The sequence below is a fragment of the Rhincodon typus genome, chromosome 45 (genome assembly GCF_021869965.1).
Source record: "Rhincodon typus isolate 14 chromosome 45, sRhiTyp1.1, whole genome shotgun sequence".
NCBI classification, from domain to species: Eukaryota; Metazoa; Chordata; class Chondrichthyes; order Orectolobiformes; family Rhincodontidae; genus Rhincodon; species Rhincodon typus.
Window position 1 is genome coordinate 10,737,985 of NC_063376.1, and position 23,025 is coordinate 10,761,009.

General features: G+C 44.1%; 1 protein-coding gene across 4 annotated transcripts in view; it reads left to right on the top strand.

The window, feature by feature from the left end:
- Nucleotides 1-23,025, top strand: part of LOC109923069 (neuroligin-1-like) — a 266,531-nt gene that overhangs the window by 238,560 nt on the left and 4,946 nt on the right. For all 4 annotated transcript variants that reach the window (XM_048620221.1, XM_048620222.1, XM_048620223.1 and 1 more), the window contains one exon: nucleotides 19,798-20,587. In XM_048620221.1, coding sequence (XP_048476178.1) covers nucleotides 19,798-20,587 — 790 coding nt within the window. The remainder of the gene's footprint in view (nucleotides 1-19,797; nucleotides 20,588-23,025) is intronic.

A 23,025-nucleotide genomic window follows, 5' to 3' on the forward strand; every position in this document is an offset into this window, starting at 1 on the left:
GAAAGAACTGCAGCTGCTGTAAATCAGGAGGAGGAGGAAGGGTCACCGGACCCAAAACGTTAACTCTGTTTTCTCCTTCACAGATGCTGCCAGACCTGCTGAGCTTTTCCAGCAACTTTGTTTTTGTTCGTAATTTAAGACTGAAAGTTGGGCTCACAGTGTGATGCACAGGATGTGGAGGTGCTGGTGTTGGACTGGGGTGGACAAGGTCAGAAATCACACGACACCAGGTAATAGTCCAATAAGTTTATTTGAAAACACAAGCTTTCAGAGCCTCGCTCCTTCTTCAGGTGTTAGTGAGAGAGATGGCATCAGACAGAGAATTTATCAGTAAAAGAACAAAGGGTCGCGCAACTGATGAGCATATATTAAACAAACCTAAGATGTTGTTCAATCTTTAATCAGTTAGAAGGTTTTAATTGTTTAATATGTATTTGTAAATCCCCATATTTCTTTCAAGTCACTGCCCTGAGAGAACTAAAGGTTTTATCAGTGTAAAGAAGAGGTGACAATTTAGTGCAGACAATACATGTTAGGTGTGAGCCGTTGTTTAGAATCTGTTTGTGTTTTGGTTTGGAGTCAGACTGATTTTATCTCTAAAGTAGGAATTTGTAAAACACCACATCGATTGACTATAAATTGTGTGCTTTTTGAACAAAATAGAATGAATCAGCCAATACAAGTATAGATTTATGTGCGCATGTGTTTGGAGAGAGAGAGAGAATGTGTGCGTGTGTATGTGTGTGAGGGGGGAGAGAGACTGTGTGTGTGTGTGTGTGTGTGTGGGGTGATAGAGACATCGTGTGTGTGGGTGTGGGAAGAAAGAGACTGAGTGTATGTATCTGTGGGTGGGGGAGAGAGAGAAAAAGTGTATGTGTTTGGGAGAGAGTATGTATGTGTGTGTGTGTCTGTGGAAGACTGTGTGTGTGTATGTGTATGTGTGTGGGAGACTGTGTGTGTGTATGTGTGTGGGTGTGTGTGTGTGAGAGAGGGAGAGAGAGAATATGTGTGTGTGTGTGTGTGTGTGCACGCGCGCGGTGTGTGTGTCTCTCTGTGTGTGTGCTTGAGAGACAGTGTGTAGAGAGAGGATCTGTGTGTGTGTTGCGTGTGTGAGAGTGTATAGTGTGGTGGGGTCACCTGTAGTGAGAAATGAACCCAAGATCCTGGTTAAGACTGTCGTCATTGATACTGAACTTGGCTGTCAGCCTCTGCTCGGTGACTCTGCGTTGTTGTATATACCAGACTCTGCCTTGGAGGATGTTTACCCACAGATCCGAGGCCAAATGTCCTTGACTTCTGAAGGGTTCTGCCACTGGGAGGGAACATCCCTGTTTGGTGATTGTTGCGCGGTGTCCATTCATCTGTTGTTATAACATCTGGATTCTTTCGCCAATATACTATGCCTCAGGGCATCTTTGCCTGCAGTGTATGGGATAGACAACACTGGCTGACTCACGTGAATAATTGCCGTGCACGTGGTGGGTGGTGTTCACACATATGATGATAGTGTCCATGTCAAAGATCTGACATGTCTTGCAGAGGTTGCCATGACACAGTTATATGGTGTCGTGGTCGATGTTGTCCTGAAGGTTGGGTAGTTTGATGTGAACAATGTTCTGTTTAAGATTTGGTGGTTGTTTGAAGGCGAGAAGTGGAGGCATGGGGAAGATTTTGGTGAGGTGCTCATCGTTATCAATAATGTGTTGAAGGCTGCGATGAACATGGTGTAGTTTCTCCGCTCCCGAGAAGTACTGGACAACGAAGGCTATCCTATTGGTCGTATCCCATGTTATCCGTAGGCTTGCGGTACATTGATGACATTTTCTTCCTTTGGACTCATGGCGAGGAATCACTGAAACGACTACATAGCGATATCAACAAGTTTCATCCCACCATCAGACCTACCATGGACTACTCTTTAGAATCAGTCTCATTCTTGGATATACGCATCTCCATCAGGGATGGACACCTCTGTACCTCACTCTACTGCAAGCCTACGGATAACCTCACAACGTTGTACCTTTCCAGTTTCCACCCTAAACATATTAAAACAGCCATCCCCGACGAACAAGCCCTGCACATACACCGGATATGTTCAGAGGAGGAATGCAATGGACACCTGAAGGTGTTGAAGGTCGACCTCATTAGAACAAGATACGATGCTCAACTCATCGATCGCCAGTTCCGACATGCCACAGCGAGAAACCATAATGACCTCTTCAGAAGTTAGACATGGGATACGACCAATAGGGTAACCTTTGTCGTCCAATACTTCCCGGGAATGGAGAAACTAAGTCATGTTCTTTGCAGCGTTCAATATATTATTGATGACAATGAGCACCTTGCCAAGATCTTACCCACACCTCCACTTCTCACCTTCAAACAACCGCCAAACCTTAAACAGACCATTGTTCCCAGCAAACTACCCAGCCTCCAGGACAACATCGACCACAACACTTTACAACCCTGTCACAGCAACCTCTGTGAGACATGTCAGATCATCGACATGGACACTACCATCACACGTGGGATCACCACCCACCATGTGCACAGCAAATACTCACGTGACTCAGCCAACATTGTCTATCTCATACACTGCAGGCAAAGATGCCCTGAAGCATGGTATATTGGCGAAACCATGCAGACACTATAAAAACGGATGAATGGACCCCGCGCCACAATCGCCAAACAGGGATGTTCCCACCCAGTGGCAGAACCCTTCAGTGGTCAACAACACAGAGTCGCCAAGCAGAGGCTAATAGCCAAGTTCGGTACCCATGAGGATGGCCTCAACCAGGATCTTGGGTTTCATCTCGCACTACAGGTGACCCCACCACACTATACACTCACACACAAACACACACACACACACGCATTCACTCTCTCTTTCTCTCTCTGTCTCCCCCACACACATACTCTGTCTCCCACACATAATCTTTCTCCCTCTCTCCCACCAACACACACACATACACTCTCTCTCTCACACAGACACGCAGTCTCCCTCCCATATACTCACAATCTTTCTCTCTCTCTCTCCCACTTCCACACACACACACTCTCTCTCTCTCTGCCCCCCTCATACATACATACACACACGCTTACTCTCTCTCACCCCCTCTCACACACACACATACATACACACACTCTCTCTCCTCCCCTCTCTCACACACACTCTCTCTCTCACACACAAACACACGCGCACACACATATGTAATCTATGGGGTGAATTTGTATTTGCAGATTCATTCTATTTTGTTCAAATAGTACGCTATTTATAGACAGTCAATGTGGTATTTTATAAATTCCTGCTTCAGAAATAAAACCAGTCTGACTCCAAACCAAAACACAAACAGATTCTAAACAACGCCTCATACCTACCATGCATTGTCTGACCTAAAATGTCACCTCTTCTTTACACTATTAAAACCTTTAGTTCTCTCAGGGCAGTGACTTGAAAGAAATCTGGGGATTTACATATACATATTAATCAATTAAAACCTTCTAACTGATTAAAGATTGAACAGCATCTTAGGTTTATTTAACACATCCTTATCAGTTGTGTGACCCTTTGATCTTTTACTGATAAATTCTCTGTCTGATGCCACTTCTGTCACTAACGCCTGAAGGAGCGAGGCTCTGAAAGCTTGCGTTTTCAAATAAACTTGTTGGACTATAACCTGGTGTCATGTGATTTTTGACCTTTACCAATCAGGGACAGCCTGCCTGGTTTAAATTTAATCAATGCCCAAGCCTGGCAGTTAACTGTCAGTCAACATTTAACTAGTAAATATACCACTGCAACTTTCTGATCAATCGCCCTGCACTCCTCAAATAGTATAAAATGTTGTTCCCCTTTAGAATGGCATTCTTGCAAATATCCTGATGAGTGCATCTTGAGAAACGTCAGCAAAATATTTTTCATCACCAATACATTCTTTCAGGGGATGTAAGCATCACTGGGCAAGGGTAAGGCCAGCAGTTGTTACCCATCCCCAATTGCCCCTGGATTGAGTGATTCGCTAGGCCATCTTGGAGGAAAATGAAATGCCAGCCCCATTGCTGTTGTTCAGGGGTTACATGTAGACTAGAACTTGGTGAGGTCAGCAGAATTTCTTCCCTGAAGGACAGGAATGAATCCGAGGGAATGACACAATGAGGCCATTTCATCCATGATTCCTGCGCCAGCTCTTCGGACAAACATCATTACGCAGCGCTGATACCCTGCCTTTTCCTCATATTCCTGCACACTATTTTTATCCAAATAAACATCCAAAGGATCTCTTGAAGGCCTCAGTTAAATCTGCTTCCACCACATTGCCAGACAGTGCATTCCAGGCCTCAACTACTCTCTGTGTGAAAACATGTTCTTTCTCACATCACCCTTGCTTCATTTGTACATCATTTTAAATCTATGCCCTTCTTGTTCTTTTTCCTTTTACGAGTGGGAGCAGCTTTTCTCTATCCATCTCACTCATGATTTTGAAAATCTCTATGAGATTTTCTGTCAGCCTTCTTCTCTCCAAGGAGAACGGTTACAACTTCTTCAATCTATCCTCATTACTGAAGTTTCTCATTCCTGGAATCTTTCTTGCAAATCTCTTTTGCATTCTCTCCAATACATTCACATATTTTCTATAGTGTAGCACCCACAATTGTACACAAGGGGAATGTAGACTTACAAAGCAAGATGTGGCAACATTACAGTACAACTACTTGGATAATGAAAGCCAGAGTAGGACCGGAAGGAAAGAGTATAAAACAGCAAGGGGAAAGAGGAAAAATGTTACAAGGCAGAATTAATGGTTCTTTGCTTGTATTTGGAACAAAGTAAATTAATAAATGGCACAAATAGAGGTAAATGGATATGATCTTTACCGCGATTAAGAAGACATGGTTACAATGGGATTGAAGCTAAATATTCAGGAGCATGTTAGCTTTCAAACGGACAGATAGGAAGGAAAGGGTAATGGATTGTCTTTATTAGCATGACATGGAAAAGATATGATAACAAGAAATAATCTTGAATTACAAGGTATAGAATCCATATGGATGGAGGTAAGAAATAACAAGGTGAAGACGATAAAAGTAGGAGCAGTGTAGAGGCTCCCTAACAATAGCTATATGGTAGGACACAAGTGATGAGGGCATTTAAAAAGGCAGCACATTAATCATGAGTGACTTTAATCTACACATAGATTGGGACAGTCAGATTGGTAGAGGCAGCCGTGAGGGAAAATTCATAGAGTGTATTCAGGACAGTTTCCAAGAACAATAATTGTGGATCCAATTGGGATCAGGCTTTTTTGGAGCCGGAAATGGGTAATGTGGCAAACTTAATAAATAATCTAAGAAATAGTGACCCTAACATTATAGAATTTAGCATTCAGTTTGACTGAGTGGACTGAATGGGCCAAATAGCCTACTTTCTCCCTACGACTATGGTCTTAGGCCAGACCAGGTAAGAATGGCAATGTTCCTTTCTGAAAGATTGTGTTCCATTGGCATCTGTGTTCACTGGAGAGGATTCAGATAACATCCCAGAAATCAAAAATGAAAAAGACAGGATGGGAATACCTGTAACTAGTGAATTTTCAATGTTTAAAAGACATTTGGATAAATGCATGATTAAGAAATGTTTGGAGATTATGGGACAAGAGCAGGCAAGTGGGACTAATTTAGTTTGGGAACATGTCGGCATGGACTTGTTGGACCAAAGGGTCTGTTTCCATGCTGTATGATTGTATAAGTGCCACAGGGATCAATGCTAGGGCCAGAATTACATGGAACGTACAACAGTACAGCACAGGAATGAGCCCTTCAGCCCACAGTGTTGTGCCAAACATGATGCCAAATTAAACTAATCCCTTCTGCTTGCCCTTGGTCCTTAGCCCTCCATTCCTTGCATATTCATGTGCTTATCTAAAAGTCCCTTAAATGCCCCTATCGTATCTGCCTCCACCACCACCCTGGCAGTGTGTTCCAGATCTCCTCTGTGTAAAAAATCTTTCCCCCTCTCACCTTAAATGCATGCCCCCAGTATTAGATATTTCAACTCTGGGAAAAGGATTCTGGCCGTCAACCCTATCTACGCATCTCTTAATTTTATAGATTTCTATCAAGTCTCCCCTCAGCCTTCACCATTCCAAAGAAAATATCCTGAGTTTTTCTAACTTCTCCTTATAGCTCATACCCTCTAATCCAGCATCTTCGTAAACCTCTTCCGCACCCTTTCCAAAGCCTTCCTGTAATGTGGCAACCAGAACTGAATGCAATATTCTAAGTTTGGCCTAATCAAACTCCTATAAAGCTGCAATATGACATCCTGACTCTTGTACTCAATTCCTTGACGAATAAAGGCAAGGATGTCGTATGCCTTCTTTACCACCCTGTTTACTTGCATGACCGTTTTAAGGGAGCTAAGGACTTGAACCCCAAGTTTTAAATATATATTAATGACTTGGAGAAGGAAAGCGAATATTCTATCACCAAGTTTACACATGACACAAAAAGAGGTGGGAAAGCAAGTGGTGAGGATGGCACAAAAAGTCTGTAAGGGGATAGACAGGTTAAGCCAGTGGGCAGAACTTGGCAGATGGAATATAATTCAAGGAAATGTGAGGTTTTGCAGTTTGGCAGGATGAATAGAAGAGCTGAATATTATTTAAATGAAGAAAGACTACAGAAAGCTACAGAACACAGGGATTTGACAGTCCTCGTGCAGGAATGATATAAAGCTAGCATCTGAGTTCAGTGGGTACTAGGGAATTAAATGGACTGTTGGCCTTTATTTCAAAGGGAATGGAGTATAAAAGTAAGAAGGTCTTGCCAAAGCTAGATAAGCTACTAATCAGACCATAGTCGGAAACTATGAATAGTTTTAGGCCTCTTATCTGGTTATGGAAACATATACTAGCATTGGAGGCAGTCCAAGGAAGGTTCACTGGCCAGATATCAGGTGTGGAGGGAATGTCTTACGAGGAGAGGTTGAGTAGGTTGGGCCTGTATGTACTGGAGTTTAGGACAATTTGGTTTGGCCTTGAAACATTCAAGATTCATAGGAGACATGACAGGGTCAATGCAGTTTCAATGCGGATCAGTGTTGTTCCCCTTGTGGGAGAGTCTAGGACTGGAGGCAAAACCTCAGAATAAAGGCTCATGCATTTAAGCCAGATATGAGGAAAAAATCTCTACTCTCACAGGGTTGTGAAATTGTGGAATTCTTAACCACAAAGGGCAATCGAGACTGAGTTATTAAATGAATTCAAGGCTGAGATAGACATTTTTACTCAGTAAGAGAATTGAGGGTTATGGGAAAAGGCAAGAAGGTGAAGTTCAGATCAGATCAGCCATGATCTCATTGCATAGTGGAGCAGACTTGATGGGTTGATTGGCTTACTTCTGCTCCTATGTCTTACGGACTTATTGTACTTCATAGGTCCCCACAGTGTGGAAACAGGCCATTCGGCCCAACAAGTTCACACCGACCGTCCAAAGAACATCCCACCCAGACCCATTCCCTTAACCCTGCATTTCCCATGGCTAATGGAACTAACCTACACATCCATGAACACTATGGATAACTTAGCATGACCAATCCACCTAGCCTGCACATGTTTGGACTGTGCGAGGAAGCCGGAGCACCTGGAGGAAACCCACGCAAACATGGGTAGAATGTGAAAACTTCACACAGACAATCACCTGAGGCTGGAATCGAATCTGGACTTGATTTTCGATATATGAACCCTCACATAACACAGTCCCTAGGGTGAACCAACACATTGGCCAAGCTACCAACTGATGCCAGCCATGATTTCATTGATCTGTTTGATTTGATTTGATTTACTGTAGTCACATGTACCAAAGTACAGTGAAAAGCTTTGTTTTACGAGCAGTACAGGCAGATAATAACAAACAAGGACATACAGATCATAGGGTGTTTAGACCGAACGAGGCAGACAGGTTACAACTGGACAACAGAGCAGACTTGATGATCTACTAATGATCCTATACCTTATAGTGTTATGGTGGGAAAATGATTCGCATTAAAGCTGAGAAGTCCACAGCATCTAATGGACTTCATTCTAGGATCCTACAATCTTAAAAGAAAAAGATGTCAAGGTAGTTAATGCTTTAGTGGTAATTTTCCAAAATTCACTGGAATCAGAAAGGTTCCATCTAATTGGAAAACAATGAATGTGGCAAAGTTCAAGAAAGTTAGCTTAGGAAAATGACAGAACCTTTTATGAAGAAGGTTACAACACTATACCCCAATTCAATCAGGCAGAGTCAACATGGGTTGTGAAAGAGAAATCATGTTTGACAAATTTACTCAGGTCCTTTGTGGATATAACAAGCAAAGTGGATAAAGGGGACCCTGTAGCTGTGGTATACTTGGATTTCTAAAAAGCATATCTAAACATGCCAAAGGAAATGCTCAGGATGTAGGTGATAACATATTAGTATGGATAGAAGATTAACTGGGCCATTTTTGTGTTGGCAATCTTTAACTAGTGGAGTTCCACAAAAAAAACATTTTGCAAAGATAAGGAGAGTAAGTTGTGAAGAGAATGCTACAGTTTTGATGAGCTGAATGGCCACTTCTGTACTGTGTGATTCGATGATTCTCAGACCGAAGCAGTCAATGGATGGATACATAGATGGGCTAAGTGAGTTGGCAGACATCTATAGAATGCTTTCATTCTTTCGTGGGATATGGGAATCACTGGCAAGGCCTGCATTTGTTGCCCATCCCTAATTGCCCTAGAACCAAGAAGCTTGCTGAGCCATTTCAGAGGCCACTTAAGAGCCAGCTACATCACTGTGTCTCTGGAGTCACATGTAGACCAGACCAGGTAAGAATGGCAGATTTCCTTCCCTGTCATTCCTTTGTTCAAAAAAGGCAGCTGGGATAATTGAGAAAATTACAGGCCAGTGAGCCTTACATCAGTGGTGAGCAAAGTATTGGAGAAGACTCTTAGGGACAGGATTTACTTGCATTTGGAGAAGAATGGAATTATTAGGGATAGTCAGCATAGCTCTATGCAGGGAGGTCCAGTCCCACTAAACTTTGATGTGCCTTTTGAGAAAATGACGAAGATGATTGAAGGTAAGGCAGTGAGTTTTGTCTACGTGGAGTTTACTAAAGCATTTGACAAGGTTCCATGTGGTAGGCTGATCCAGAAGCTCAAATTGCAAGGAATCACGATGAATTAGCAAGTTGGGTACAAAATTGACTTGGCTACAGAAGACAGCGTAGTTGTGGAAGAGTGTTTTTCTGACTGGACATCTGCGACCTGTGGTGTTCTGCAAGGATGAACGCTGGGACCTCTGTTGTTTGTAATATATATAAATGATTGGATGAAAATTTCAGTGGTCTGATTAGTAAGTTTGCAGGTGCCATGAAAATTGGTAGAGTTGTGGATAATGAGGAGCAATATCAAAGGATGCAGCAGAAAGTTGGGCACAGAAATGGCAAATGGAGTTTTAGTTTATGGTGGCACAGTGGTTAGCACTGCCACTTTACAGCACCAGGTACCTGGGTTCAATTCCAACCTCAGACGACTGTGTGGAATTTGCACATTCTCCCATGTCTCTGTGGGTTTCCTGTGGGTGATCTACTTTCCTCCCACATTCCAAAGATGTTCAGGTTACATGGATTAGCCATACTAAATTGCTCCATGGTGTCCAGGGATGTACAGGCTAGGTGGGTTAGCCATGGGAAGTGCAGGGTTACAGGGATTGGGTAGGGGTGTGGGTCTGGGTGGGATGCTTTTCGCAGAGTTGGTGTGGACTCAATGGGCTGAATGGCCTGCTTCCACAGTGTAGTGATTCTATGAATTCAGACAAGTATGAGGTGATGCATTTTGGGAGGTCAGATGCAAAAGGAAAGTCTGCTGTAAATGATCAGACAGTTAGGAGCATTGATATATGGAAGGATCTTTGGGTCCAAGTCCGTAGCTCCCTGAAAGTGCCAATACAAATGGATAAGGTAATAAAGAAGGCATGTGGCGTGTTTACCTTCATCAGTTGGGGCATTGAGTACAGAAGTTGGGAAGTCATATTTCAACTGTATAAGAAGAAACAACAATACAGCACAGGAACAGGCCCTTTGGCCCTCCAGGCCTGTGCTGACACAGTTTCCCAGTTTCCCTTTCCATACTGAAACTGTGTTAACTTACAGGATTCATATCCCTCTATTCGCTTCCTATTCATATACTTATCCAGGTGTTTCTTGAATGCTGCTATTGTGTCTGCTTCCACTACTTCCCCTGGCAGTGTGTTCCAAGCACTCACTACCCTTTGTGTGAAAAACATGCCTCTCACATTTCTTTTAAATTTCACCCTCAACCTCCACACCTTGATCCTGTACCCCCTCGTAATTGACCCCTCCACCCTGGGGAAAAGCCTCATACTTTCCACTGTATCCATGCCATTCACAATCTTATAAACTTCAATCAGGTTGCCCCTCAACCTCCTGTGTTCTAGTGAAAATAAACCCCGTCTTTCCAACCCTTCTTCATAGCTATAATACCCCATACCAGGCAACATCATGGTAAACACTTTCTGTACCGTCTCCAAAGCATCCACGTCCTTCTGGTAGTGTGGTGGCCAGAACTGCATGCAATATTCAAAAGGTTCTATAAAGCTGCAGCATAACTTGTCTATCCTTATACTCAGTGCCCCGGCCAATGAAGGCAAGCAAGCCATAAGCCTTTTTTACTACCTTATCTACCTGTGCTGCCCCTGTCAGTGATCAGTGGACCTGCATACCTCGATCTCTCTACAAATCAATACTCCTAAGGATTCTACCATTCACTGTATAATTTCCACTTGTACTTGATGTTCCAAAATGCATCACCTCATATTTATCCAGATTAAACTTCATCTGCCATTTTACTGCCCATGCTTCCAACTGACCTATATCCTGCTGTATCTTCTGACAATCCTCCTCGCTATCTGCAACTCCACCATTCTTTACATCGTCCACAAACTTACTAATTAGACCAGCTCCATTTTCCTGTAAAGCATTTATGTAGACCACGTACCGCACAGGTCCCACCTCATGGAACACCACTACTCACAACCCTCCATTCTGAAAAGCATCCACCTACCACTACCTCTGTCTCCTGTGACTAAGCCAGTTCTGTACCCATCTTGCCAGCTCACCCCTGATACCATGTAACTTTGTCTTGTGTACCAGTCTGTCATGAGGGACCTTGTCAAAGGCTTTACTGAAGTCCTTGAAGCCAACATCAACCACTTTTCCCTCATCAATCATTTTTGCCACCTTCTCAAAAAACTCAATCAAGTTAGTGAGGCATGACCTTCCCCACACAAAACCATGCTGTCAATCACTAGTAAGTCCAATTGCTTCTAAATGCTTGTAGATCATGTCCCTGAGTATCTTTTCCAGTCATTTCCCAACAACTGACATGAGGCTCACAAGCCTGTAATTTCCAGGATTATCCCTCTTACCCTTTTTAAACAATGGGACAAAATTGGCTATTCTCCAGTCCTCTTGGCCCTTACCTGTGGCCAAAGAGGATACAAAGATGTCTGTCAATGCTCCAGCAATTTGTTCTCTTGCCTCCCTCAATATTCTGGGATAGATCCCATCAAGACCTGGGGACTTATCTACCTTAATACTTTTTAAGACACACGACACTTCCTTTTTAATGGCAACTTGGCTTAGAGATTCCCTTCCCTGAGATCATCCTCCATCAATTCCTTCTCTTTGGTTAATACCAACACAAAGTATTTGTTTAAGACCTCACCTACCTCTTCTGGCTCCACACGTAGATTCCCTCATTGACCTTGAGTGGGCCAACCCTTTCCCTGGCTACCATCTTGCTTTTGTATATGTATAAAAAGCCTTGGGATTCTCCTTAATCCTGTTTGCTAACAACTTTTCATGACCGCTTTTAGCTCTTCTAATTTTTCGTTTAGGTTCTTACCTACTTTCCTTATATACTTCAAGAGCTTTGTCAGTTCCCGTCCTTATGTATGCTTCCCTTTTCTTTTTGGCCAAGGTTACAACATCCCTGGTCATCCAAGGTTCATGTAACCTGCCATATCTATCCTTCCTTCTCATAAGAATGTGTCGCTCCTGAACTCTTATCAACTGCCATTTGAAATAGTCCCACATAAGACTTTGTCAGGCCACATTTCGATGACAGTGCTCAGTTCTGCTTGCTGCATTATAGTAAGGATGTAGAGGTTTTGGAGACGGTACAAAAAGTGGTTTACCAGGATGTTGCTTGGATTGCAGTGTATTAGCTATAAGGAGAGGTTGTGAGGGGTGACCTAATGGAAGTATATAAAATTATGAGAGGTATGAGAGGTCAATGGAGCATAATTGTGGACACAGAGATGGTTTGAGGTGTGTATACTTCAATGCTAGAAGTGTCAGAAATAAGGCAGATGAACTTAGAGCATGGGTCAGTACTTGGAACTATGATGTTGTGGCCATTACAGAAACTTGGGTAACTCAGGGACAGGAACGGTTATTGGAAGTTCTGGGATTTAGATGCTTTAAAAGAAATAGGGAGGGTGGAAAAAGAGGTGGGGGAGTGACATTGCTAGTCAGGGCTAGTATAGCAGCTACTGAAAGGCAGTTCGAAAATGATATGTCTACAGAGTCAGTTTGGGTTGAGGTCAGGAACAAGAAAGGACCAATCACTTTGTTAGGGTTTTTTTACAGATGCCCTAATAGTTGCAGAGAAGTGGAGGAGCGGATTGGGAGGCAGATACTGGAAAGGTGCAGAAGTCACAGGGTTGTAGTCATGGGTGACTTCAACTTTCCAAATATTGATTGGAAACTTTTTAGTTGTAATAGTTTAGATGGAGCGGATTTTGTCCAGTGTGTTCAGGAGAGGCCACTTTGGATTTGGTGCTTGGCAATGAACCGGGCCAAGTGTTAGACCTGTTGGTAGGAGAGCATTTTGGCGGTAGCGATCATAACTCAATTTTACAATAGTCATGGAAAAGGATAAGTACATACAGCAGGGTAACATTTATAATTGGGGGAAGGGTAATTACAATTCTGTTAGGCAAGAACTGGGTAACATAAAGTGGGAACAGATGCTGTCAGGGAAGAGCACTATTGAAATGTGAAGATTGTTTAAGGAATGCATACTGTGTGTGCTCGATATGTTTGTCCCTAGCAGGCAGGGAAGATGCGGTCGAGTGAGGGAGCCTTGGTTCTCAAAAGAGGTCGAACGACTGGTTAAGAGGAAGAAGGATGCTTATATCAGGTTTAGGAAACAAGGAACGGAAAAGGCTCTAGAGAGATACAAGTTATCCAGGAAGGAGCTGAAGAAAGGGCTTAGGAGAGCTATAAGGGGGCATGAGAAAACCTTGACAGATAGGATCAAGGAAAACTCCAAGGCTTTTTACACATACGTGAGGAATAAGAGAATGATCAGACAAAGTGTAGGGTCGATCAAGGATTGTAAAGGGAATTTGTGCACAGAGCCTAAAGAGATAGGAGAGGTCCTTAATGAATACTTTTCTTTGGTATTCACAACTGAGAGGGACCTAGTTGTAGAGGAGGACAGTGTGAAACAGGCTGGTAGGCTAGAGGAGGTGGATGTTAATAAGGAAGATGTACTAGGAATTTTGAGGGACTTGAAGATAGATAAATCCCTCAGGCCTGATGGGATTTATCCAAGGATTCTATGGGAAGTGAGGGAAGAGATCGCAGGGCCCTTGGTGATGATCTTTTCATCTTCACTGTCCATGGGTATAATGCCGGAAGATTGGAGAGAGGCAAACGTCATTCCCTTGTTCAAAAAAGTGAATAGGGGTAACCCCGGAAATTACAGGGCAGTTAGTCTTACAGTTAGTGGTGGGCAAGTTATTGGAAAGGGCTCTGAGAGATAGGATTTATGATCACTTGGATAGGCACAGTTTGATTCGTGATAGTCAGCATGGATTTGTGAGGGGTAGATCATGCCTCACAAACCTTATTGAAGTCTTTGAAGAGTGACCAAACACGTGGATGAAGGTAGAGCAATGGATGTGGTATACATGGATTTAAGTAAGGCATTTGATAAGGTTCCCCATGGTAGGCTCATGCAGAAGGTAAGGAGGCATGGGATATGGAGAAATGTGGCAGATTGGATTCAGAATTGGCTGACCCTTAGAAGACAAACGGTGGTAGTGGATGGAAAATATTCAACATGGTGCTCAGTTACGAATGGTGTACCACAAGGATCTGTTCTGGGTTCTCTTCTATTTGTGATTTTTGTAAATGATTTGGATGAAGGAGTGGAAGTATAGGTTAGTAAGTTCGCAGACGATATGAAGGTGGGTCACGTTGTGGATAGTGCGGAGGGCTGTTCTAGGTTACAAAGGGACATTGATAGGATACAGAGCTGGGCTGAGAAGTGGCAGATGGAGTTTAACCCTGAAAAGTGCGAGGTGATTCATTGTGGAAGGACAAACTTGAAAGCAGAATACAGGGTTAACGGAAAGATACTTGGCAGTGTGGAGGAGCAGAGGGATCTTGGGGTTCATGTCCACAGTTTCCTGAAAGCTGCCACCCAGGTGGATAGAGTTGTTAAGAAAGCGCACGGTGTGTTAGCTTTCTTTAATAGAGGGATTGAGTTCAAGAGCCGTGAAGTTATGCTCCAGCTATACAAAAGCCTGGTTTGGCCACAACTGGAGTATTGTGTCCAGTTCTGGTCGCCTCATTACAGGAAAGATGTGGAAGCATTAGAAAAGGTGCAGAGGAGATTTACCAGGATGTTGCCTGGAATGGAGGGAAGGTCTTAACGAGGAAAGGTTGAGAGATCTAGGGCTTTTCTCTTTAGAACAATGAAGGATGAGAGGTGACTTGATAGAGGTGTACAAAATGATCAGGGGTATAGATAGAGTGGATAGCCAGACACTTTTTCCTAGGGTGGAGGTAGCTATTATGAGGGGGCATAGTTTTAAAGTGAGTGGAGGTAGATATAGGGGAGACGTCAGAGGTAGTTCTTTACTCAGAGAGTGGTCAGGGTGTGGAATGCATTGCCGGAGAGGGTAGTGGAGTCGGCCTCATTAGGGGCATTTATGCGGCTATTAGATAGGCATATGGATGATAGTATAAGGTAGGGGTGGAGGTTAGATAGACCTTAGGATTGGGGTCAAAGTTCGGCACAACATCGTGGGCTGAAGGCCTTGTCCTTTGCTGTACTGTTCTATGTTCTACGTATAGATAGAGTGGATAGTTGGAGTCTCTTTTCCAGGTTGGAAATGTCAGATACTGCGTTCATAAGTTTAAAATGAGAGGGCGTAGGGTTAAAAGAGCTGTACAAGGAAATTTTTCTTTACAAAGAGGATAAAGGGTGCCTGGAAGGCACTGCCAAGGATGGTGTTTGAAGCAGATACAATAGTAAAGTTTTAAAGGCATTTTGAAAGACTTATGAACAGGCAAAGAATAGATGGATACAGACCATGTGCAGGCAGATGAAATTAGTTTTGAACAGCATCATAGTCGTTGCATATATGGTGGGCTGAAAGGCCTAAAGCTGTGCTGTACTGTTGAATGTTGTACGGATGGTATAAGGGTGATACTGCTGACTGATAATCCAGATCCCCAGGCTAATGTTCTGAGGAAGACTGAAAAAATTACACATGCTATACATTAGAAACCAAAACAGAAATTGCTATAAAAGCTCAGCAGGTCTGGCAGCATCTGAGGAAAGAAATCAGAGTTAACGTTTCAATTCAAGTGACCCTTCCTCAGAACTGATGGTAGCTAGGAAAATGTTGATTTATATGCAGAAGATAGGGTGGGGGAGTGGGTAAGGAGTAAACAATAGGTGGGGATAGATCCCAAAGAGAGAGAAGAACAGTTGGACAGACAAAGAAGTGGATAACGATCTGGCTCGGAGGGTGAGTAGCTATTAGTGGGAGTTGTTCGTGGCTAACAATGGGTGTGTGTAATAGCTGGCTATGTGATAACAAGATCTGGTGTGTGGAGGTTGGGGTAAGGACATGGGAGACTTCAAGCTGTCAAGTTGTTGAACTCAATATTGAGGCCAGAATGTTGCAGGGTCCCCAAGCGGAAAATGAGGTGCTGTCCTTCTAACTTGCGCTGACCTTTGCTGGAGCACTGCAGCAAGCCTGAGACAGAGACATTGCAACGCACCAACCCGTTCCCTAGCCAACATCTGTGTCTCTGAAATGGTCTGGGAGAACAAATCAGTTCAGGGTAACTAGGGAGAGCTAACAAATGATGCCCACACCATGGAAAGGATATTTAAATAAGCCAGATGGATTTTGTAAATAATTGTCTCACTGATATCATTAGAGTAACTTTTGATTTCATATTTTGATTTTGTCAGGGTGGAATTTGAACAAATGTTACCCAGTGCAACAGCCTGGACTGCTGGATTGCTAATCAGTCTAGTGACAAGTACACCATTATGCCACTACCTCTTTGTGAACTTCTCCATTTGAATGGACTTAAATGAAGAGAGAAACTAAGGAACTTTGCAGAGGAGGGGGATCTGAGTGACTTGGTACATGAATCACATAAAGTCAGACTGCAGGGACCAAGTGTTTAGGAAGACAAGTGGAATGTTGCTATTTATTGCAATGAGAGTAGAATTAGAAAAAGTCAGGAAGTTTGCTGCAACTGTACAAGGCTTTGTTGAGACCACATTAAGAGTATAGTGTGCAGTTTTGTTATACTTATTTAGGAAACATTTTGCGTCATTGCAGCACAGAAAGTCATTCAGCCCATCATGTATGTGGCAGTTCTCTTGAATAAGCAGTGCACCTAGTGCCATACCTGTCCTTTCCCCTCCCCCTATCAATAGACGATAAGAAATGGCTGTCTGGCCATTCAAGATTGCATCACCATTCATTAGGATCATGGCTGATCTGACATTCCTCATGTCCACTTTCCTGCCTTTTCCCTGTAACCCTTGATTCCTTGACTGATCAAGAATCTATCTATCTCAGCCTTAAACATACACAAGCACTCCGCCCCCATAGTTTTCTGTGGTAAACAGTTCCAAAGACTCTCAAACTTCTGAGAAAAGAAATTCCTCCTCATCTCAGTATTAAATTGGTACCCCTTTATTTTGAGACTATGCCCTCTGGTCATAGACTCTTGAGGGGGAGCCATCCCCTCAGCATTACCCTGTCAAGCCCCTTAAGAATCCTGTATGTTTCAATGAGATTACCTCTCATTATTCCAAATTCCAGTGAGTAGAATCCCAACATGTTTAATCTTTGCTTCAAGACAATCCCTCCATTCCAATCAATACAAACAATTCACCCATAACCCTGTAAAGTAAATAATTGCAGATGTTGAGCACTGCCAAAGATTTCTGCCTTGCATTCATCAGGACATTTTGCAAGAACACCATATCAAGGGAAAAATCAACATACATATTGCATGAGATGAGACTGCTGATTGTTTGGCAAGTGGATTGTGATTGGTAGAGGCATTAACATGGCGAATGCATCTGTTAATGATGATTGACGGTTAATTTCCAGGCTTTGGTTACATTATAAACCTCTGATTGACTCTGATTGGGCTGGGCAATGCCCTAAGAAATGAACCAGTGAATGGAAGTCACTTATTTTGTTGCACTGAAAAAGGTGCAAAGCATGTATATGTTCTGTCTACACAGAACATGGCCTTGTGTGTCAATACATGTTGCTTCCTGCACTCCCACGTGCCCTACTGCAAGTCTGACTCACAATCCAAAATTGATGGTCGGCACAAATCCTTGCACATTCGGAAATCTTCAATTGGACAACATTTACTGAATAATCCCAAATGTCAATCAGTTAATGGGTGCATTCTCCATGGCAATGCCTCTAACAGTCATTCACACCTACCTAAGAGGACAAACAAAGCCTCAATTAAAAGGTGCCACTTTCAACAACAGAGTATCCTATCAGTGCTGCACCAATACAATCAAGCTGAAGTGGAAGTGGTGCTCGCAATTTTGAGAGGACTTGAAAAGAAAAGCAGGGATGTACTTCTGAGGCTGTATAAGGTTCTGGTCAGGCCACATTTGGAGTATTGTGTACAGCTTTGGGGCCCATATCTCAGGAAAGATGTATTGGCCCGGAGCAGGTTCAGAGGAGGTTCACGTGAATGATCCCAGGAATGAAAAGCTTCACATATGAGGACCGTTTGAGGATTCTGGGTCTATATTCGATGGAATAGAGAAGGATGAGGGAGGATCTAATTGAAACTTACAGAATACTGAATGGCCTGGACAGAGTGGATGTTGGGAAGATGTTTCTATTGGTAGGAGAGACTAGGACCTGAGGGCACAACCTTAGAGTAAAAGGAAGACCTTTCAGAACGGAGATAAGGAGAAACTTCTTCAGCCAGAGAATGGTGAATCTATGGAGTTCACTGCCACAGAACACTGTGGAGGCTAGTTCATTGAGTATCTTTATGACAGTTCTTGATTGTCAAGGGGATCAAGGGTTACAGGGAGAAAGTGGGAGAATGGGGTTGAGAAACTTATCAGCCATGATTAAATGGCAGAGCAGGCTCGATGGGCTGAATGGCCTAATTTCTGCTCCTATGATTTATGGTCTTCAGGGAGGGAAATTTGCCATCCTTACTTATGGACAACTCTAGACCCCTCACAGAATTGACCAGTAACTGCCCCCTGAAGTGGTCAAGTGAGCCCGTCAGCTCAAGGGGAAGGACAGCCAATGTTAGCCCAGTCAGCAATGATATCTGAATTTATCATCCCAAGATTTATCTCTAGGGCAACCCCTAGAGTGTAGGCGAATGGTACCTGTGCCAGTCAATGTCACCTTCACCAGTTTAAGGACCAGAAACCGTGAACCGGCCCTTTGACCTGCCCTCCACTGCACTTCGAACGATGAAGTCAAACTGAGGATTGTGGGAACTGGAGCCAGAAATTGGGGAGCAGCCCTCTCCCCATGCCCCACCACTCTAATAACCAAATAGGAGGAATTAAATTCCCACAAGGCCAGACCCACTCCAAGCCAACATGAGTATAGATCAAGACTTACTCAACTGGATCCACAGATGAGAGTCTTCAATGAATGCAAATAAATTGGAAAAGCTAGGATTATTCTGCTTGGAGCAGAGAAGGATAAGAGGGAGATTCAAAATCGCAAGGTGGGGCTGCACTGCCTGGGAGGATGGTTGAGGCAAAAAATCCTCACAACTTTTAAAAAGTACTTGGATGAGCACTTGAAGTGCCATAACATTCAAGGCTATGGGCCTAGTGCTGCAAAGCGGCACAGCGTAGATAGTGATTTTGTTTAAGGCAGGCTCAATGGGCTGAAGGACCTCTGAATGAATCTATGAATCTATAGAGTAAATGAGCAGGAACTGTTTCCAGTGGTAAGAGAGTGGGTCACCAGAGGGGACACAGATGGAAGAGAATTGGTAAAAGAATTTGAGGGGAAGAAACACACATTTTTGACGCAGCAAGTTGCCGTGTACTGGAACATGCTGTCCAAGAGGGCGATGGAAGCTGATTCAATACAGACTTTCAAAAGGGAGGCTGCAGAAACAATTGGTGAGGGAACAAGGGGTGAAAGAGGAGCAGGACTGGGTTTCAAAGAGTGGACCAAATTGGCTCCTTCTGTGCTGGGACGTTCTGAATACTGACACCAGAGCAGGTAAAAAAGTTTAAAAGAGACAGAGGTAAGGGTTACATCGGCTGAGTATTTTGGGTCTGTTTTGCTCCATTATTATATGTGTCGTTTCCAATCGCAGTGGTACATAATGAAACTAAAATGACGACCGCGATGAAAGACCCTTATGTCTGAGGTTTCCATCTCTCCCTGCCGCAGGTCTTTTCCAACGAGCCATTGCTCAGAGTGGCACTGCCATATCGAGCTGGTCGGTCAATTATCAACCTGCCAAATACACGCGCATCCTGGCCAAGAAAGTGGGCTGTAACTTCCCCGAGACGGTGGACGTGGTGGAGTGCTTGCGGCGGAAGTCTTACCGTGAGTTGGTCGACCAGGACATCCAGCCCACCAGATATCACATCGCCTTTGGGCCAGTTGTCGATGGCGATGTGCTCCCGGATGACCCTGAGATCCTGATGGAACAGGGTGAGTTCCTCAACTACGATATCCTACTGGGGGTTAACCAGGGCGAGGGCTTCAAGTTTGTGGAGTCCCTGGTGGACAATGAGGATGGCATCTCGGCCAGTTATTTCGATTTTGCTGTGTCGAACTTTGTCGATAACCTGTACGGGTATCCGGAGGGTAAGGACATCCTGCGGGAGACCATCAAGTTCATGTACACTGACTGGGCGGACCGCGACAACGGCGAGATGCGCCGCAAGACTCTGCTAGCGTTGTTCACCGACCACCAGTGGGTAGCGCCTGCCATCGCTACTGCCCGCCTCCACGCCGAATACCAGTCACCCACCTATTTCTACACCTTCTACCATCACTGCCAGAGCGAGATGAAGGCAGTGTGGGCTGACGCTGCGCATGGTGACGAGATCCCGTATGTCTTTGGGATCCCTATGATTGGCGTCACTGAGCTTTTCCCCTGCAACTTCTCCAAGAACGACGTAATGCTCAGCGCCGTGGTGATGACCTACTGGACCAACTTTGCCAAGACTGGGTGAGTGAGTGAGTGAATGAGTGTGCCATCCTTGGGCCATTTGAGGTGGGAACGGCCCACCCCTGGAGTGGGGGGGGAGCATAACGTTACTGGACTATCAATCATAGCAGCCCAGGATTGGAGGGGAAGGGGAGGGGGTTGGTGAGGCCCCTCTCTGAATTCCCACATGCTTCCAAAGCATTTGGATGACACCCCCACCCAAGCCGTGGGCGGCCATTGGATCAACATTCAGTCAACAGGGTTTCAGTACAAGGTTTCGTCTTCAAGGCAGCTCCTCTGACAGTGCAGCACTCCCTCAGTATTGTACCAGATGGGTCAATGGGTTCAGATTCCTGCAGGGCACTTGAACCCCTCCAACCTGACGAACCTGAAGTGAGCATGTAACTCACTGAGCCACATTCGGGAGGAGCATCGTTTGTTCCTGTTCATGCAGGAAATCATCGAACATAACGAATAAGAGGGAGTCACTCAGCCTTTGAACCTCCTATACCATTCAATAACGTCATGGCTAATCTGATTTTAACCTCAACTCTACATTCCTGCATGTCCCTCCCCCGCCTATAATCTTTCATCCCCGTGCTCATCAACACGCTACCTACCTCTGCCTTAAAAATATTGACAGATTCTGCATCTACTGCCTTTTAAGGAAGGGAATTCCAAAGAATTGTTTTCTCATCTCTGATGGGGCCACCCCCTTATTTTTAAATTATGACTCCTCGTTCTAGATTCTTCCACAAGAGGAAATATCTTTTCAACATCTGCCCTCAAAAATCTTTTGTTTCAATTAAATCACCTCTGACTCTTCTAAACTCCAGAGAATACAGGCCTAGCCTGGCTAACCTTTCCTCATAAAGCAAACCATTCGTTTCAGGTATTAGTCTAGTAAAAACCAAAAGAACTGCGGATGCTGGAAATCAGGAACAAAAACAAAGTTGCTGGAAAAGCTCAGCAGCTCTGGCAGCATCTGTGAAGGAGAAAACAGAGTTAACGTTTCGGGTCCGGTGACCCTTCCTCAGAAGGGTCTAGTAAACCCTGTCTGAACTGCTTCCAACACATTACTATCCTTCTGTGGGTACAGCGACCAGTACTGTACACAGTACTCCAGATATGGTCTCACCAATGCCCTGTATAACTGAAGCAAAATTTCTCTACTCTGGACAAGGTTTTTTTGCCCATCCCTAATTGCCCCTTTGAACTGAGCAGCACACTCAGCCATTTCAGAGGGCGGTTATGAGTCAACCACATTGCTATGGGTCAAGAGTCCCGTGTAGGCCAAGACTGGGAAGGATGGCAGATTTCCTTCCTTGCAGGTCATTAGTGACCAAGATGGGTTTTTACAACATTTGATAATGGTCAGTCACCATTACTGAGAGTAACTTCAGTTCCAGATTTATTCACTAATTTAAATTTCACCATCTGCTAAGGTGGGATTTGAAATTAGTATGAGGTCTTGTACTGCTCACGCAATAACATTACCACCACTCCTCCCTTGCTACACTTGTTTAGAAGAATGAGAGAAGATTAAGAGGGAGACTGAATCAAGGAGTTCAAAATAACGAGGAAAGCTTTGATTGAGCGAATGAGGAGAAATGATTGTTCAGAGGGCTGGCCAATGGAGGAGACACAGATTGAAAAGAATTGGCAAAAAAAACGTTGGGGGAATGTGAGAACTTTTTTTTGATGTAGCAAGTTGCTGTGATCTTGAATATATTGCCTGAAAGGTCAGTGGAAGCATATTCCACAGGGACTTCAATAGGGTCTGGGGAAATTGTGGGAAGGAGCTAGATATGAGCAAGGGGAAAGAGGAGAGGTTAGTATTGAGGGGAGAAGAGAACTGAGTAGCTCTGTCAAAGGGCCAGCACAGTTACCAGGGGCTGAACACTTCCCTCAAAGCTGTAACTGTTCTCTGATTTTGTTGAGCTGGATTTGGGGTGACATGTATCCGTTTGTTATGCAAGTGGTGGGGGACAGGGCATGGTATTGACACAGGATGAAGGGGGCCATGGATGTCCACAGCCCCCCTCACCCTCCCCCTCTCCATAGATCCATGGATATCACCACCCAAGGGAGAGGACCAGTCGACTTCAAGGCTTCTAAGCCAGCCAATCATGCGATCTGAACCAACCAGATGGCTTTCCTTCACCCAAAAGGGAACACATTCCTGGGATGTGGGCCTTGCTGAGAAGGGTAGAGGGGTATTGGGGGGACATTCATCGCCCATCAAGATGCACAATCTCTGATGTTCACCCACCACCTCAAAATTCTAAGGGTAAGCTCTCTCCTCGAATCCGTTTGATCCAAAGGAGTTTCTCACCAGTCCTGTCCAGCTGATGCAGAGGAAGGTCAACTCCATTGGGACTGGAATCACTTAAGGGGGCCCAGAGCACACACGGACAACAGATCTCCTTCCTGAATTGAACAACACATGCTATTTCACA